At 45.2% G+C, this 18,403-nt stretch overlaps 1 protein-coding gene across 6 annotated transcripts in view; it reads right to left on the bottom strand.

The window, feature by feature from the left end:
• The window catches only part of ap2a1 (adaptor related protein complex 2 subunit alpha 1), a 35,358-nt gene that overhangs the window by 4,105 nt on the left and 12,850 nt on the right, over positions 1–18,403 (bottom strand). For 2 of the 6 annotated variants that reach the window (XM_084927172.1, XM_084927174.1), the window contains exons 5-16: positions 17,667–17,768; positions 15,478–15,737; positions 14,193–14,361; positions 13,937–14,074; positions 13,602–13,784; positions 13,030–13,127; positions 12,719–12,950; positions 12,437–12,625; positions 12,197–12,351; positions 8,302–8,364; positions 5,999–6,061; positions 3,261–3,343 (exon numbers count right to left, since the gene is read on the bottom strand). In XM_084927172.1, coding sequence (XP_084783298.1) covers positions 3,261–3,343; positions 5,999–6,061; positions 8,302–8,364; positions 12,197–12,351; positions 12,437–12,625; positions 12,719–12,950; positions 13,030–13,127; positions 13,602–13,784; positions 13,937–14,074; positions 14,193–14,361; positions 15,478–15,737; positions 17,667–17,768 — 1,735 coding nt within the window. The remainder of the gene's footprint in view (positions 1–3,260; positions 3,344–5,998; positions 6,062–8,301; positions 8,365–12,196; positions 12,352–12,436; positions 12,626–12,718; positions 12,951–13,029; positions 13,128–13,601; positions 13,785–13,936; positions 14,075–14,192; positions 14,362–15,477; positions 15,738–17,666; positions 17,769–18,403) is intronic. The other 4 variants (XM_084927175.1, XM_084927177.1, XM_084927176.1 and 1 more) reach the window with 2 other exon arrangements.

The following is an 18,403-nucleotide window of genomic DNA, read 5'->3' as shown; positions in this document are numbered from 1 at the left end:
GGAAACTTGATAAGATGGGATGTCTAACCTCACATGCAGTATATAAATCAGTACATGCATCTTCATCATAACATCTACTGGTGTGGAATTCCCATTAGCATCAGGCTTTCAGAGAGCGCTGAGCCAGCACTGAACACCATAACCCCAGAGATCCTCACCACTCAGTCCCTACAGGGTCGCGTACTCAGCCCCCTGCTGGACACCAACCCACCCAACCATCATTGTCAAGCATGCTGAGTATGCTTCCTATGACAGAGAGCTCTGCACTTCCAATGTGGCTGCTGGTTTAATGCACAAACAGCAAATAAAGAGGCTTGAGCCCAGAGGACACCACTGTGGTCAGGCTCATCTCTGATGGAGATAAGACAGCGTACAGGAAGGAGGGAGACAATTTGTCCCGCTGGTGCTCAGCAAATCCCCTGAAACTGAACAAAAAACAAAAGATCTTATGGTGGACTTCAGACAGCTTTCTCCCCTCTCATGATAAATGAGTCTGCTGCAGTCTCCACCTTCAGGTTTCTGCTAAACTCACAGCTGGACCCACAACACCAACTAGGGTGTTGGTGCCAGAGCCCAGCAGTGGCTGCACGTCCTCCCTGTCCTAAGGAAGTACAACCTGGACCAGAAGCTGCTGCTGGCCTTCTACCAGTCCTCAGAGTAGAGAACATGCTGTCCTACTGCCTGTGTGTTTGGTATGCAGGGGCCCCTACTGAGGCCACGTGGAAGGTAAGTAACACTGTCCAAAGAAATCACTGGCCTCCATCTGCCACCCCTGGAGGCCAGTGCTAGCTCCTCCTGTCTCAGGAAACCCAGCGTCATCACAGGAGACCCCTTACATCCCACCACCACCTGTTTGACTGCTGCCTTCATGACGGTGCCCCTGGTCATTTAGACCCCACACTTCCAGACTCTCAAACACCTTCTCTGGCGACATTCAGCAAACAATGCCATGTTTGTGCTTTCTTAATGCCAGAGGTTTGGATTTCTGCAGAAGGTTGGCAGCTTTTGTGCACCATACACTAGGCCTGGGCGATATGGCCTAAAATTCATATCACGGTATAATTTGAAGCATGTGCGGTAACGATATATATCACGATATATTCTTTTCTTCTGTATAACGTATTTTCCACACTTAAAATCCTTTAATTTTCTCAAAAATCGAGAGTGTGCCTTATGTATGAATTCTGGTTGTGCTTACTGACCTCGAACCGATTTTGGCTGCAGAAATCTGTTAAAAATGTTTTAGTACAGCTTTGGTAAGCCGCACTGCTTGATGGATTGTCAGAGCATTACGGCTGCTGTAGTGAGGAGCTTCGCGGAGTAACCTGGGTCCAAAACTCCGTCAGCTTCAGGTCCCAAAGTCAAACGAACACTGAGAGTTAAAAACGGTCTAAATTCTTTCATCTTTAATTAAATCATCAGCGTTGCTGCTTTATCGGGTGTAACAATTACGTTTAACATCCATGAAAACAGAATTTATTAAATTTAACGGAGTTAGAAGTTAACAGGAAGTTAGCTCGCTAGTTTCCACCTAAACATTTCATACCATGTTCTGACTGAGAGATTTGTGAAACTAATTCAAACGTACAGCTCTGCTACCACTTCCAACATAAATGAAGACAGAAAACTAAACAGCAGTGGCGTTTGCAGGGTTACTGAAGTTGGACTACCTGGTATATAATGTTGTGCTACGTGATTGCTAGCGACACAGCTATGTTAGCATAACATTAGCACAGTGAAGCTGGAGGATGAACACCAACTTTTTTCCACTCGATAAAAGTTAACGTGAGGGATTCTGGTGGTCAGGGACAAATGCAATCGCATAGCAGGATGCTGTATACTTTTAAGATTAGGCTTAAAACTTTCCTTTTTGCTAAAGCATATAGTTAGGGCTGGACCAGGTGACCCTGAATCCTCCCTTAGTTATGCTGCAATAGACGTAGGCTGCCGGGGGATTCCCAAGATGCATTGAGTTTTTCCTTTCCAGTCACCTTTCTCACTCACTATGTATTAACAGACCTCTCTGCATTGAATCATATCTGTTATTAACCTCTGTCTCTCTTCCACAGCATGTCTTTTATCCTGTCTTCCTTCTCTCACCCCAACCGGTCGCAGCAGATGGCCCCGCCCCTCCCTGAGCCTGGTTCTGCCGGAGGTTTCTTCCTGTTAAAAGGGAGTTTTTCCTTCCCACTGTCGCCAAAGTGCTTGCTCATAGGGGGTCATATGATTGTTGGGTTTTTCTCTGTATCTATGAAGCGCCTTGAGGCGACTTTTGTTGTGATTTGGCGCTATATAAATAAAATTGAATTGAATTGAATTGAATTGTACACGGGCCAAACTTCAGTCAGGAGAACAACTGAGATAATCCATCCACAACACGAGCTTAGTCATTAATATACTGCAACAACGTGGGAACAGAGCAGCTGCGAGAGAATTCAACATTAATGAATCAATGTTAGGAAGTGGAGGAAGCGCAGTTTTTGGCTTTCCCCATATTTCAAAAGTGCTTCACCTCTTTGCTATGACTGTCGCCCGCCATCATTTGCAGATGATAATGGTTGTAGCCGCTGCGATGCTTTCGACCAAAACAGGCGCAGCTTGATGACATCATCAACATGCGCTATCGCGGTAGAGCAGTATAGTCAAAATCTCTATCGTTGGCCAAATTTATATCGTTTCTATCGTATATCGTTTATATCGCCCACCCCTACCATACACCTCTGCACCCTGTGACCCTGGTCTTCCACTTTGTGGATGAGATCCTGGAGCTCCTGATCGTGCAAGATCTAGGAGGGAAAAACTCCTACTCACAATCTAGCTCGCTGCAGCAGTAATTCAAGTTCAGTGCAGATTCTTTCATAGATGTTGGTAAAGGCAGACTGAATTGATCTCAAGTTGTCTGTGTCAGTGTGGCACTGAGACTGAAAACCCTTCATGAATGAACAGCTGTGGCTCAGTACTTTGTCCGTGCAGTTAATAATCTCAAACTGTAAAATACTGGCAGCCTCCTATAGTAGAGGCACCTGTGGTATACATTTGAAAATCTCTGCCTTTGAATTTGAGGTTGAGATTAGTGAGATTCACACTCACTCACTGCCTCCCCAGCAGGGTGATGACACCTCATAGCTTTTTACAGCTGAGGGGTAAGAGCTACACCACAATATAGCCATTCAAATATAATGAATTACTTGCTAAATCACACATGTATTGGTAGGAAAAGGTATAAGAAGTAAGCAGAAAACCCCCAATGTAATACTCACCCAGATTCTGACGATACTCTGACTTGATGCCGATCTGCAGCAGCTGATTCTCAAACAAAACTCCGTTGTTTTTGCACACAAACCTGGGAGGCAGAAGACAAACAGTGAAATGACAAGAACAACATCACTGCAGCTATTTGACAAAACTGGTCCTACTTAGATAATCAGTTATACAGTATTGTGCAAAAGCCTCTTTCTTATTTAAAATTGGAAATAGGTGCAACAATTTATTGCAAAGCAAACATATTTCCAGACTGAGGAAAGATCTACTGATGGTACTTCTCAGCAACAACACGCAGCCCCAAACCATTAGAGCCTCCACTACTTTAAAGAAGACGCTCTCTTTTCTACCTCTCTCCTGAGAACCTCCGTATACACTGAGGACGATTTGAACCAAAAACTTCCTGCTGCTACTGATATTCAGTCCAGTACTTGTAACTCGTTGGTGTAGAAATACTACTTTATGCCTGTCAAACTGCTGTCTTTGGCATTTTTCATAGGCAACATACTGCAACAAGATAAAACTTAAGTTATGTGTACACAACATCAATCATAGGTTAATGTTAAAGAAGCAAAAACAAAATGTTCCTGTGAAAATGTTAGATGCAAGGAGTGGAAAGGAATGCTGCTAATGTCCAAAGACAAACTTCCACAGGCCGTTAGAAACACTAAGTGGAAAAAACCCCAAAACAAACAAACACTATAAAGAACTGGGGTTGGTTCAAGACTTTTGCACAGTACTGTATCCTAATTTTGATATTTAGCAAGTAATTGACTCACCTCTGTGGGTGCACTGATCTGTTAGCCACTGCTTTAATGTCAACATTCATACAAGTCACATAGATAAGTAGAAGAAGACGGGATCAGATCTAACTTGGTTCCTTCAGTGAACACAAGTACAGCACATATACTGTGGGATATCATGGCCCGCTGTGTTACGGCTGATGAGACCTCTACTCCTCCAAGAAACTTTACAGATCCAGTGATTTCAAAAGGGAGTCACAAGCAACATCAGACAGTGAATGTTCCCCTGATGGAAAGCAGATCCCACATCTGGGCTGCTACCATAGGGTGTGCCCTCCATTCCCTCAGCAGGAAGCATGGGTGGCTGTCGGAGAAAGAAGATGAACACTGCACTACAGCAGCAGAGAGTGAGACCCCTTTAACACAGGAGAAGGGAACATGTCCCACCCTGCCTCTAAGAGACCACTGTTGAATTTCCCATCCTGACTACGACATGCTGGGCCCTCAAACGCTCATCTTTAACAGTGAAAGTGGCCCGACAGTGATCACATAGGCCATCGTGCCCAACTATCAGAACATCGTTTGCAAATGCAGTCAGCACCCCAGCTTAACTGAGAGCGGCGGCGATGAAATGCAGCACTCCGTGCTCAGACTTTTGACGCTGGCCGAGAACTGCAATCGGTAACCTGTAGCAACAGTTCGCACCAACCACGAAGAGGAGGCACAAGCTGAGGCAGGTGAGCAACCAGCAGAACCCAGTGTGTCTGCAGGAAATGCATCACCTGCTTAGTTTAGTTTGGTTTAGACTGGGAGAGGAGAGGGTCATGCCGTGCGACAGGAGTCCACAAACATCTTTTTAGGGTCGAGTGCCGGAGCTTGTGATTAAGGCTTCAGGCCCAGTCAACTGTCTCCTAGCATAGACATCCACCAGGCAGAAGGGGCATGCCATCCAAAGAGAAACCCCACCTCTGAGGACAGGGGCGAACAGTCACCTCCTGGCCGGGGATGTCCTACCGCGAGGACGTCCCAGTGTAGACCCAGTACACACTGGAGAAATGACATCTATGGGCTGCTCTGGGAAACGATTCATGTTAACCCCGAGGACGTGGCTGGAGAGAGGCAGGTCTGAGCTACCCTTCTTAAGCTGCTGCCCCTGCACACAGTCGAGTGGTGTTACCAGCTACTGAAGAATGTGATTAATGGTTTCAAATGCCTTTGTTAAGACAGTTTTTCACATTATCCATTAAATGGTTCTCAAATTCAATGCAATATTGGAGTGTTCTTAGCTTTACACGAGTCGGTCAAACTTTCTTCCCTCATTTAGTCAACTAAGAAATGAGTCACCAGGAACATCTCTGGTATTGGTACACACCAAGTGTGTGAGACGACAGCAGAGATGACTAACAATAGCTAGCTAGCCCAGCTCGGCAGAGGGGTTCTGCTCCTCAGTGAGAACAGCCTAAGAACCGGCAACAAGTGACATACGTGCAGGCAGAGCCACACATACGTCATTACAGGCATTAAAGAATATCCCATACTATATGCACTGTACCGAGTGAATCGCCTGAAAGGGAACCACATATGTATTAACCAAATAGTTACAAACTGTCAGTGTCTGTTATGTGTTGTGCCACAGCTAAAAATGTTCGAAAATGACATAAATAACCAAATAATCTTTTACAGGTTACCCTGACAAACAAAGGGGAATCAAATTAAACTGTTATTTTAAATATTGGAACTGGATCAGTACACAAGTGGCACTGTATGAATGATGTAATCAGAACACTCTGTATTCAAATATACAGAATCCACATTGGAAAGTGGTATGAATCAGACTTAGTAGGGCCTCTAATATACATGCTTTTTAAAAAAACAGCAGCAGAACTATGTAGAGCTGATATTTTAATTAAGTGTGAGGACTCTTTTTGACAAGGAATCAAACAATTTTATGCCGAGCTACAGCATGAAAATGTTTAGACACAGAAGAAGCTTACTTGTTAAGAAGTTCATCTGCCTCAGACAGAGGAGGAGCAGGATCCTCAGAGGGAGGAGCAGAGCTGGGAGGCCACAGGACAGGGCAAGGATGCAGGGACAGCCCACAGAACAAAGCAGGGATGGAAGCAGATAGGCAACAGGACAAATAAGGAATGAATGGGTAAGAGTGGAAATGGGAAATGAGAGTAACTCATTCAACACAGTAAACAGGAACGGTGTGATGAAAATTGGCAACAAGATAAAGATAAAGTAAAATGCAGAGCTGGTTAGTACAAGCACTTTACAGGTGAATGATACACACAGTGAAAGACATCAGCTACTTAATCTGTGCAGAGTTCACCATGCACTCTGAATGTGTATCTGTGGTACAATACTCACACAGGCCCACATCGAATAGCTTTATACTGACTGCTTAACACACGGTCCCACCGCTAAAGCTAAAGAAATAAGCAGGGCTTCAAGTAACGTTAAAGAAAACTAGGTGAACATCAGCACTAAACATGCATATTGTGCACATAAAATGTGATGCCATTAATTATGGTTTTAATGTGCGCACAATATTTGCCCCGCAGTTGCTACACAGTGTTTCCATGTTTTTACAGTTGTATTTTCCCATGTAATGATCATCTACACAGTCTGCTTAATGTTCTCCTACCAGTCAGGACTGCTGTTGTGCACAAGCATTCTGGGGGGGGGGGGTTGTTAAAGGTTATTACCAATAAGGTGCATCAACCAAAGCAAAATATGAGATACTGTGGATCAATGGAGACACAATGCATTTGACTAAGACATCAGCGAAGCTCCACTGAAAAACAAACTGGTGTCTGAAAGAACGATGGTGCTCATACCCATCCAAATAAACTGACGGCAAATATATTTATAGCCCTTTTCCACTGGTACCTACTGAGCTCGGCGCGACGCAACTCTACTCGGCTTCAGTCGTTTTCCATTACAATCGAGAACCAGCTAAGTGCAGAGTTTGTGTGTGACACAAACACAACACAAAGCGATGGTGTACCTGCTGTTGGTGTGTGGCCTTTCGGCTCGGGGACCACCGTTTTGTGTCATTGTTGGGTTAAAAAATGGAAGTTTTGTTTTTCATAAAGGAGTCTCTCTCTCTTATGACTCATTGTGCGACGCCACTTAGTGGCCAGTTGGATCAACACGACTCGACTGGTTTTCCATTACAACCCAGTAGTACCTTGTCTGCGTGCTTGTCGTCATAGTAACGTGTGTGCGCGTCCCACAACACAATTAATATGCAACAAAGGTGGACGTCGAAGCGAATACATAGCTGCTGCTGGGTCTGTAGCTTTTCGTCACACTCGGGGAACACGCCGTCGTTTTCTGTAGCCGTTCTGATTTTTGTGAAAGCAACGCTCTTATGACTCATCGAGTGACGCCGAGAACCCCGGCCAAGCAGGTTCCAAAAAAGTACCTGCTACCAGGTACTGTGACCTAATGGAAAACCCTGCAAACCGCGCCGAGTCGATTCGAGTAGGTAGTAATGAAAAGGGCTGTAGGTGCTAAAATAAGTCCCTGGTAACACCACCTAATGGAAAAGCCTAAAAACCAAGTCGAGTTGAGCTGAGTACGGAAAAGGGCCGTTAGATACCCAGGGCTTCACAAACCTACAGGTTGAAAATAATATTAATAGTAAATGTAATAACAAAATCCTCTTTTACAGATTAATCTGTAGCACTCTGTTATATTACTGTGACGCACCTGACAGGAGAAGCAGAGCAATAATTCAGGACCACAGCTCCGAGTGAGACCAGAACATAGTCGAGCTTGATGGGGTGACAGTAGCCAGACACCAGCAAGAAGCACTTTATCTGGACAAACTGACTGAACGAGTGTTTTTGCTGTCTGGTTTATTACAAAAGGAAAGCCCAGAAAAGAGGGCAGTTTGTTGTACTGACTACAGAACTGTGGATCTGCTGCTCTCACTACTCCTGTGTGGACAGTGTAATATTGATCACCCACAATTTTAGACGAGCAACTACCAAATTGAACGCGCCCTTTGGCTCTGTGTACGTACCCTGTATGAAGCAGTGCAGACGGTTTACAGAGCACTTTCCCTGTAAACTGCTCCCTGCTGCTGCTGCTACAAACCATGTGGCTGACAGCAGAGAAGTTTGCACTCAAAACAGCAAGTTTGACTAAGCTACTTCACTTACGTGCAACAAGTCACCTCCTCAGTAATATACATGTTAAAGACATTTTCAATGAAAAAAAACAAAAACCCGAGTTGCATCTTTTTAGCCAGTTCTAATTTTGTAGGTTACTACTGGTCCCTTACTCCGAGTCACCAGAACCCTCCACCAATAGGGAATCGGAGGTCTCAGTGGGCTGTTCCAGATCTCTGTCAGTGTCAATCATGGTGAAGGACAGGAGAAGACACGCATCCATATCAAAACACACAGATGTGTAACCGCACAAACATACACAGACACACACACACACACAAACACAGGGGAATGGAGAGAAGGGAAAGAGAAAAAGACGAAAGACAGTCACATACATAGCAAGATTAAAAAAAGCAGACCTGCCAACCTTGAAGCTCATACCGAGTCTATCGTCTCCGTTTGCCACAGATCAGAAACGCTGCGATCCAAGCAGTGACTGGACTTCTTAAGTTTCTTAAAGCTTTTTCTTAAAGATAGTGGGGTGACCCACTACGGATCATGTGCTCCATTTACATGAGCCAAAGAATGAAGGCATGGCTTATTATCACCAGAGGTTGCAGGTGAAACAATTATGAGACCTTGGCTCACACCATCATGTGCCCTGTTGAGATCACGTGACTGGGACAGTGAGTGGGGGTTGGAAGGGATCTCAGAACTGGATTATAGATGGCAGACGGCTGGTGTCGTAAGCCCCGCCCTCTGTTCAAAGACGGTCGTTCACAGTGGACATGCATGGCCTCTTTCAAACCATCTGCCTTCTCAGAATGTGAACCCTGGCACCCTTGGAAGAGTGACCTTTGACCTTTAGATGCCGATGTAGTCGAGCCTTGTCCTATCCAGGTGGCTCTTCTATGTTGTGCCATGCGTTTGTGGCACTCCTCGTGCGCTGCACTGCGTACAGCGTGTTGCGTAGCTAGTGTTTGGGAGGTGTGTTTGAGGTGCACCGGGATGCCTCCCGACTTTCTCTGCTAAACCTACATGACAATGTCGTTCCGTTGTCCTTCCGTTTCTCCCTCGTTAATGTCCGACCTCGTTTCTTGTCCGTCTTCTTTGATTTGATGGAGCCCCAGTTTGTGGACCTTATTGGTGAAGTCAGAGTTTTTGACGTAATGGGGTGTGTTCCTCACCATGGGAGCTGGGATGGTGGTGAGGTGCTTGGAAACGTTGTAGGTGGCTGAGTATACACTGCTAATAATTGAGTGGGATGACTTCTTTGTGAATCCTAAAGGTCCAGCCTCCCTTTCACTGAAACAGTTTCTGACAAGACTTCGCCAACGTGGACCAGCTAAAGGTCCAGATGCATCTTTCAGGTCTTTGCATTTGTTAAGGGTATGACTTTCTTTTATCTCCTATAGTTTGCTTGCTATACATTCAAAATAAAAACCCACTGCCTACGTCACACGCTACAGTTCAGCCTTATGATACCAATACAGGGAGTGCAGAATTATTAGGCAAATGAGTATTTTGTCCACATCATCCTCTTCATGCATGTTGTCTTACTCCAAGCTGTATAGGCTCGAAAGCCTACTACCAATTAAGCATATTAGGTGATGTGCATCTCTGTAATGAGAAGGGGTGTGGTCTAATGACATCAACACCCTATATCAGGTGTGCATAATTATTAGGCAACATCCTTTCCTTTGGCAAAATGGGTCAAAAAGGGACTTGACGGCTCAGAAAAGTCAAAAATAGTGAGATATCTTGCAGAGGGATGCAGCAGTCTCAAAATTGCAAAGCTTCTGAAGCGTGATCATCGAACAATCAAGCGTTTCATTCAAAATAGTCAACAGGGTCGCAAGAAGCGTGTGGAAAAACCAAGGCGCAAAATAACTGCCCATGAACTGAGAAAAGTCAAGCGTGCAGCTGCCAAGATGCCACTTGCCACCAGTTTGGCCATATTTCAGAGCTGCAACGTCACTGGAGTGCCCAAAAGCACAAGGTGTGCAATACTCAGAGACATGGCCAAGGTAAGAAAGGCTGAAAGACGACCACCACTGAACAAGACACACAAGCTGAAACGTTAAGACTGGGCCAAGAAATATCTCAAGACTGATTTTTCTAAGGTTTTATGGACTGATGACATGAGAGTGAGTCTTGATGGGCCAGATGGATGGGCCCGTGGCTGGATTGGTAAAGGGCAGAGAGCTCCAGTCCGACTCAGACGCCAGCAAGGTGGAGGTGGAGTACTGGTTTGGGCTGGTATCATCAAAGATGAGCTTGTGGGGCCTTTTCGGGTTGAGGATGGAGTCAAGCTCAACTCCCAGTCCTACTGCCAGTTTCTGGAAGACACCTTCTTCAAGCAGTGGTACAGGAAGAAGTCTGCATCCTTCAAGAAAAACATGATTTTCATGCAGGACAATGCTCCATCACACGCGTCCAAGTACTCCACAGCGTGGCTGGCAAGAAAGGGTATAAAAGAAGAAAAACTAATGACATGGCCTCCTTGTTCACCTGATCTGAACCCCATTGAGAACCTGTGGTCCATCATCAAATGTGAGATTTACAAGGAGGGAAAACAGTACACCTCTCTGAACAGTGTCTGGGAGGCTGTGGTTGCTGCTGCATGCAATGTTGATGGTGAACAGATCAAAACACTGACAGAATCCATGGATGGCAGGCTTTTGAGTGTCCTTGCAAAGAAAGGTGGCTATATTGGTCGCTGATTTGTTTTTGTTTTGTTTTTGAATGTCAGAAATGTATATTTGTGAATGTGGAGATGTTATATTGGTTTCACTGGTAAAAATAAATAATTGAAATGGGTATATATTTGTTTTTTGTTAAGTTCCCTAATAATTATGCACAGTAATAGTCACCTGCACACACAGATATCCCCCTAAAATAGCTAAAACTAAAAACAAACTAAAAACTACTTCCAAAAACATTCAGCTTTGATATTAATGAGTTTTTTGGGTTCATTGAGAACATGGTTGTTGTTCAATAATAAAATTATTCCTCAAAAATACAACTTGCCTAATAATTCTGCACTCCCTGTATACCTGCTGACACTGCTGGTGCTTTTAACAGTTAGGAACACAACAAGTAATCATAGTATTTCACAGCACAATACATGTTATGGCCTGAGCAGTCAAAGTCAAATAAAGAACTTTTCTTTGAGAGCCAAACCTGCAACAGTACATATTTACTCTTTGAGGAAACCTGCCCGCCAACTCCTCCAGGCCTCTTTACCTTGAGTGCCTGTGCTTTTATCTCATGCTATACCAATCATTAACATCAACAGCGGCTCTCAAAGAAAAATCAGTCATCAACAAAGAGACGTTGGACCGCAGCATCAGATACAACATCCAACTACGAATGTCTTCAGGTTGGCAGGTCCATATAAGACAAAGATAGAGCAAAGTAAGACAGAGTGACCAGTGACAACATGAACAGACTGTAACTACCTGCATAGTAGTTGAAAAGCACAAACACAGCTCCACAACCATCTTACATTCACCACACAGTAAAGAAACAGCACGCGGCAAAGTTTGCCAGTGATGTTTGAGACCAGTCCAGTATGAGTCAGTCTTACAGTGTTGTTACGATTCCTTTTAGCTCTGCTGCACTTTAGTCAGCTCTCATTTTTAACCTCCAGGTACATTCGTGTCATGCACAGAACAAACCTGCTTTCTAGCTGAAGCTAACTTTGTTCCACGCTCGGCCCTGCACTACGATGCAAACGTGCATCTTTGTCTGATCAGTGCAGTCTAAGCTGTTTCTATCTTATGACTGGTTCACCACTACACACAAATGAAATTGTATGAAAACAGATGTTACTTTGAGCTGTTACTGTGATGTCCCACAATCACCACACACGAGTGTTTGTAATGTTAGTCCTAACGACCAAAGCTGATGATTATTCTTAGTTCACAGGGTGCTGACTTTGAGCAGCTGGTTTTAGTTTCATTTCCTTTTCACACAGCTCTGCAGGCTCACAGCTTCTGTACAGCCACCCATACTGGACTTGACTAAAAACTTAGTTCAAGAGTTCATCAAGACATGAACTTTCACCTCAGGAAGCCGTCGTCATTCACAGCAGCAGAAGGTGCAGCAGGCCCTGAATCAGAGAACACGTCCACGAGTAGGCTGCCAGCATTGGTCTGAGCGGCACCGACAGGAGCAGCAGAGCGAATTCCCAGCAGGTCTGCTGATGGTGACGGGGTGGACTGGAAACCAGGAAAATTGTATTAAATGGAAAACATAAGAAAAGCTGAGAGTTTTGCAAACAAAGACTAGAGAAAGCGTGCTTACAGCATTAGATGCAGCCATGGCTGCTGTGTCTGGGCCCCGGTCGCCCCCTCCATTCAACTCCCCAGCCTCTCGTTTGCTATCATCCAGCTCTGTCACAGAGACGGCTCCTGGGCCCTTCTTCTTCTTCAGCTTAGCCAGAATGGAAGACTCCCTCTCTGGAAAGGGAGGCATCTCCTCTAAGACGGTGGCCTGAAGGAAAGGGGAAACGCATGTTGTGGGTTACCTTAGCCAAACGGCCCTGACCATTAACATAATGTCGTTTTATCATTGGTGAGAACTAACCAAGACATCGGTGCTAGCAATCGAAGAAAGCTTGAGATACTCGACAGCACGCTGTTGCAGTTCCACATCAGAGTTGCGGATCTGGCTGTCACAGCGCAGCACCTCTTGGATGGTGGCCTTGGTCTCTGGGAACAGGTTGATAAACTTGATGTAGGCCGACAGCAGCAGTGCACGAGTGGGCACCGAGCACAGGTGGAACTTGGAATGAAGAAGGTTGAACTGGACCAGGGGGCTAGATGACAGGGAGACGGGCTTATTACCCAGCATTTCGACTGTCGACTTGTTACCTGATCAGATTAAAACCACCTTACCTGGAGCGTGGGTCACCAGCAATCAGGTTCCCAAACTCTCCAAGAATGTAGCCTCCTACTTTCACCATGTTCTCATGACAGGCAGGGGCTTGCAAAGCCTGGAACACACAAGGACTCCGTTTAGTGGTTTTCCTGAAACGGATCACTGAAACAACCTTCTTTAGGATTAAAGTATTTTTCTACTTTAGGCCACGTTTGCTTTTGCTCACATCTCTTTCAGTTCTTACTGTTGACATTCAGACGCTTGAGGACAACCACTGCTGTTGCAGACAAGATAAAAACACTACTATCACATATATGAATCAATTAACCAAAGGTAAACACACTCAAACCATGGTTCTGTGTGTGCTCCTGAGCAGCTATATTATTCATATATGAAAGTATCAAGAGCCAAACCAGAGTGTGAGACTAATGTCCAAAAACAAAGTTTGAATGTAAAGAAGGAAAAACTGTTCTTAGTGAAACATCGGGCTGCAGAAGACCCGTCCCAATAAAACACTTCCTAACCATCTTACAACTACAAGCTCTCTCTATTCACCTCCACAACATTTCGAGGGTTCATGAAGCAGTACCTCAAAGACCGTTTTGGCAGCGTAGCCTTGCACATCGTCTCGGTTGATGACAATCTGAATGACGCGATACCACACCTCCTCGCTGACGTAGTCCCCAGCAATGCGAATGAGGTTGAGGATAGTGTCTACATACCAGGAGTAGTCCACGGCATATTTCTCTGCCAGTATGGCCACTTTCAGCACCTGAGTGAAACGGCACAGTCAAAACTGGTTCATCTGTTCAAAGCTGACAGAGTGGATCAGGACTCAACACTCACGTGTTTTCTGTAATGGTGCTAAGTGTTACCCCAGGCCTGGCATAAACAGCATTTGCTTGCACAGTGACTCACACCTACCATTTCCTCTCTGATGGAGTAATCTGCCGTTTCCAAGTAGCTGAGCATCTCCGCTACGATCTGTTTGGCGTTGCTGCGATCACACATGGCATACAACAGATCGGCCGCTCGCTGTCGCACACTCACGTCCCTCTCAGTCTGCAGAAGCACGGACAAACAATAAGAAGAGGAACACTGAGCGCCAACTGTCCGCTACACTAGTTATGGTGTGTGTCTTTGTGAAGGTAAGCATTCATTCTTAAATGTGAGGCGTCACCTTCAGGGCATTGATAACGGTCTCGATGTGTGTCTTGACCGCTTCGTGGGAAAACTCAGAGCTGGCCAGAGTACACATGCTCTCCAAAGCCAGGTAGCGCAGGTTAGTCTCTCTGTGCTGCAAGAACTGACCCAGCTGGTTGCAGGCTCGTACCAGGAGGTTTGGCTCACTGAGTAGGAGACAGAAAAACTCCCTTCACTGACAGCCTGGTACAGTTATGAGCAGCCAGTTAGCACAGAGTCATGGTTTGTGTCCGTTTTGTTTTTAAGGTGACGACTCGACCACCACGCTGCTGCTTCTAAGGTACTATAGACCAGCGGTGCCCAACCCCCAGGTCAGGGCCCGGTCCGTGAGTCGTTTGGTACCGGGCCGCGAGAGTTGAGGTTGTGGTAGAGCAGGTCATCCACTGATCGGAAGGTTGGTGGTTCGATTCCTAGCTTCCCCTAGTCTGCATGCCAAATATGTAACATGTAACACTAATGCAACTCTAATGTAACATTAGAGTTACATTAATGTGACACTAATGTAACACTAATGCAACTCTAATGTAACATTAGAGTTGCATTAGTGTCACATTAGAGTTACATTAGAGTCACATTAGTGTCACATTAGTGTCACATTAGTGTCACATTAGAGTTACATTAGAGTTACATTAGTGTCACATTAGAGTCACATTAGAGCAGTGGTTCTTAACCTGGGTTCGATCGAACCCTAGGGGTTCGGTGAGTCGGTCTCAGGGGTTTGGCAGAGCCTCCGCCATGACATGCATGGCTCATTTTGTGCACCAGTAAAAAAAAAATCACATTTTATTTTTCACTAAAGAGGGGTTCAGTGAATGCGCATATGAAGCTGGTGGGGTTCGGTACCTCCAACAAGGTTAAGAACCACTGCATTAGAGTTACATTAGAGTTACATTAGAGTCACATTAGTGTTACATTAGAGTTACATTAGTGTTACAGCTCATCTTCTCTGCTGGGTGTTTAACAAGCAACACTGACGGTGCCACAGGAAACTGTTATCGATGACGAGCTTTGCTGGCTCACCTGTCAGAACTCGAGTCACTTACACCAGAATGTGTTTCCAAACATACACAGGTAGACTGCATGCACACACATCAGTAATTACACACTTATTTACAGTGTCATTACAGCATGAGCAGCACAGGCTGGCAGCCGACTGCACTTAGATTAAATGTGTGGCGCAAGTTAGCGTGCATTCTTTAAACTCGAGTGATAACAGTTCATTTCAATAATAAGTCAGTGAGGATGCTACAGACAATACTCACCTGTCATAGTGGATGATAAGTGAAATAGCCTCAAACAGGATGGCATTTTTAGCATTTGAGTGCTGCACCTTCTTTGACTTTGGTGGCTCCTGGGCCTTATTAAGAATGGTCTCCAGACACTCTACCAGACGGCCCTTGACAGCACCATCTTCTGGTGGAGGGTAACATTGCAGCAAGCGCAACAGCTTGCAGGAAAGCCAGGGTGCCGGCACAAAATAGTAGGTGTAATCCTGCAGATCGGTGGAGGCTGACGAAACGATCTGGAGAACAAACAGTATTTATCATTGAGATGAAACTGTCTGCAGAGCATCTGTGTGGAAGCCTGCTCTCAACCGTGCAGTAAAACCTTGGGCCCTGGGGTCAGAACCTTCCCGGTCAAACCCACTGGCTGGCCTTTCTGTGTGGAGTGTGGCTTCCCCCACAGTCCAAACATGTGTGGTTAGGTCAGTGGTTCCCAAACTTTTTTTGCTAGGCCCCCCTTTGTTTTACAAGAAACCCCCCCCCACACAAACACATCGTCTAACCACACACACCCATATTTTGCTCCGTTGCGGTTTATTTCACACCTCAAACATTTAGTAAACAAATAAGCAAATACAAGTAATCTGCAATAAATTACAGGTAGTAAGAAAACAAACTACTAACTCTTTTATGCTGCGTCCGCACCTACACGGGTATTTTTGAAAACGCAGCTGTTTCGTCCACGTAAACGGCGTTTCGAATCACCGAAAACTGGGATTTTTTTAAAACTCCTTTTTTGCGTTTACGTGTGGACGAGGAATACAGAGTTCGTCACGCAACGTTAAAGCTATGTGCCTTTTTTCACGTCACGCTGTGGCCACGTTATTGTTTACATGAGATGAATTGCAGAATGGCAGATAGAGACACAATACTGTTAATCTGACTGTCTGCAGGTTTTACACACAGTTACTGTCCCTCCATTTACAAAGGCAGAGGCGTCACGGTGTGATTATTTTACATATAGTTGTTTTTTCCTGTGTAATAATATTCAACATTGCTGTCAATACATTTTTCAAAAAATGCCTCTCTGTGCAAAATGGGTTTAAAAACATAAACAGCTGTGGGATCCTGTTTGTCCGAGATTTGAACCGAGGGAACAAATCGTGGCAGGATCAGCCTGATGTTATTTGTATCCCGCTGTAACTTTACTGTATAAAGAGCAAACATCTCCAAAATGAGTAGTTAGTCATTACAACAAGTGTTTGTGAACTAAAAATCAAGAATGTGGGATCCTGTTTGTCCGTGATTTAAACAGCCCAGCGCTGCTCCCGACAGGGAAAACCAACCCTGCAGGGAGACCTACCTCGGCACCTGTGCAGGTGAAGCCAAAGGGAAGATTTGCTTCACCGTGTTTTCTAGTCTTTGGCTTAGAATGAAGTTGGTTTGGAAACATATTCAGCGATGCTTCATCTCCTGCTTTGCGTTTGTGTGGGTGCACCGTGCTGGCAGTGTCCAAGCGTTTTTGGGTTTTTTTCCCTTTTCATACCGCACCCCCCCTGCAATGGCTCTGCGCCCCCCAGGGGACACGCCCCACACTTTGGGAAGCTCTGGGTTAAGTGGTGATTGTAAATTGGTGCGAATGTGCGGTGTGAGTGGTTGTCTGCCTCTCTGTGTTGACTCGTGACAAACTAACCACGAGTTGGGATCTCCTAACTGATTTATGAATGCAGCACTGTTGATTTTGATCTGCTGTGCAACACCATCGAGAAGCTGCTGGTTCACTCAGCTCTGCAGATGGAGGGTGCCTTTCTGCTACTGTTGGTGGAGAAGTGTACACGGCATATTTGAATAACAAACAGGAATAAATGAGGGATAAAAAACCAGTGTGTGTTTTTTACCCCTCTTATTCACCAAACGCTGTGGCCGGTGTTCATCAGTATTAAATATCCCAGATATCCATGTGGATTTACTGTGCAGGAGGCCATAGCTGGATCGGCCCGTCTGTGTATTTATCTGGGAGGCTCCCTTGTTTCTTTGCGCCCAGTAGAAAGAAGAAGCGGCTTAAATATAACGGCCAGTCAGCGGGTCCAACCCTGCAGGTTCAGCTTCAACACGTGACTGACTCGGTACATCTGGGAATCCTGAGCTAACACTGAGACTAATGAGCAGCATCAACAGTGAGAGTTACAAACATGAACATTTTACATACAATTGTTTCTGACACTCACCCTGCTGAGGCGGGAGACGGCGAGGGAAACGCACGTCTTAAACTCGTCTGGATTCTTCTGGCTCAGGCAGGTGATGAGGGAGATGGCTGCTGTCACTACACCCTAACCCCACCCACAACAAGAAAATGAGTAACCGTACTGATTCATCACAGCGGAGACAACTGGTACATCAAAACATGTTTCAGTGGCTCATTTGAAAAACAGGCAAATGCAGGCAGAACATTTAATCACGTGAAAACACTCTGAAGTGTTACAGGGTTAATTCAGACATTGTTCTCATTATTTTACAGTTAAAACGTTCAGGTAAAAACAAATACCACCGCTGCTTTGGCGCCTATACTTGACTTATGCTGAGTCACTAACTCAGTTCAATTTATATTGTACCAAGTCTGAACAACAGCTGCCTCAACAAAGTTCATGTCAGAAGATAAAAAAGCTACAATATCAGAAGGAAACCCAACAATCGCCCTGTGAAAAAGCACTTGGCGATAGTGGGAAGGACAAACTCCCTTTTAACAGACAGAACCCTCCGGCAGAGCCAGGCTCCGTAAGGGACAGACATCCACCCTGTCGGTCGGGTGAGGGGAATAAACTGGCCAGAAGGAAAACTACAGGGGAGTTTAACAATGAGTGTGTATAACGACAGAGTGACGACGAAATGCTCTGCAGCATGGAAAGGCTCCCATCACCTCAGGCCTACTGCAACATAACTAAGGGTGGACTCAGGGTCAGCGGAT

This window comes from Perissodus microlepis, chromosome 4 (assembly GCF_051167445.1).
Source record: "Perissodus microlepis isolate ML-2025 ecotype Zambia chromosome 4, ASM5116744v1, whole genome shotgun sequence".
Lineage (NCBI taxonomy): Eukaryota > Metazoa > Chordata > Actinopteri > Cichliformes > Cichlidae > Perissodus > Perissodus microlepis.
This window is presented reverse-complemented; position numbering and strand designations above follow the sequence as displayed.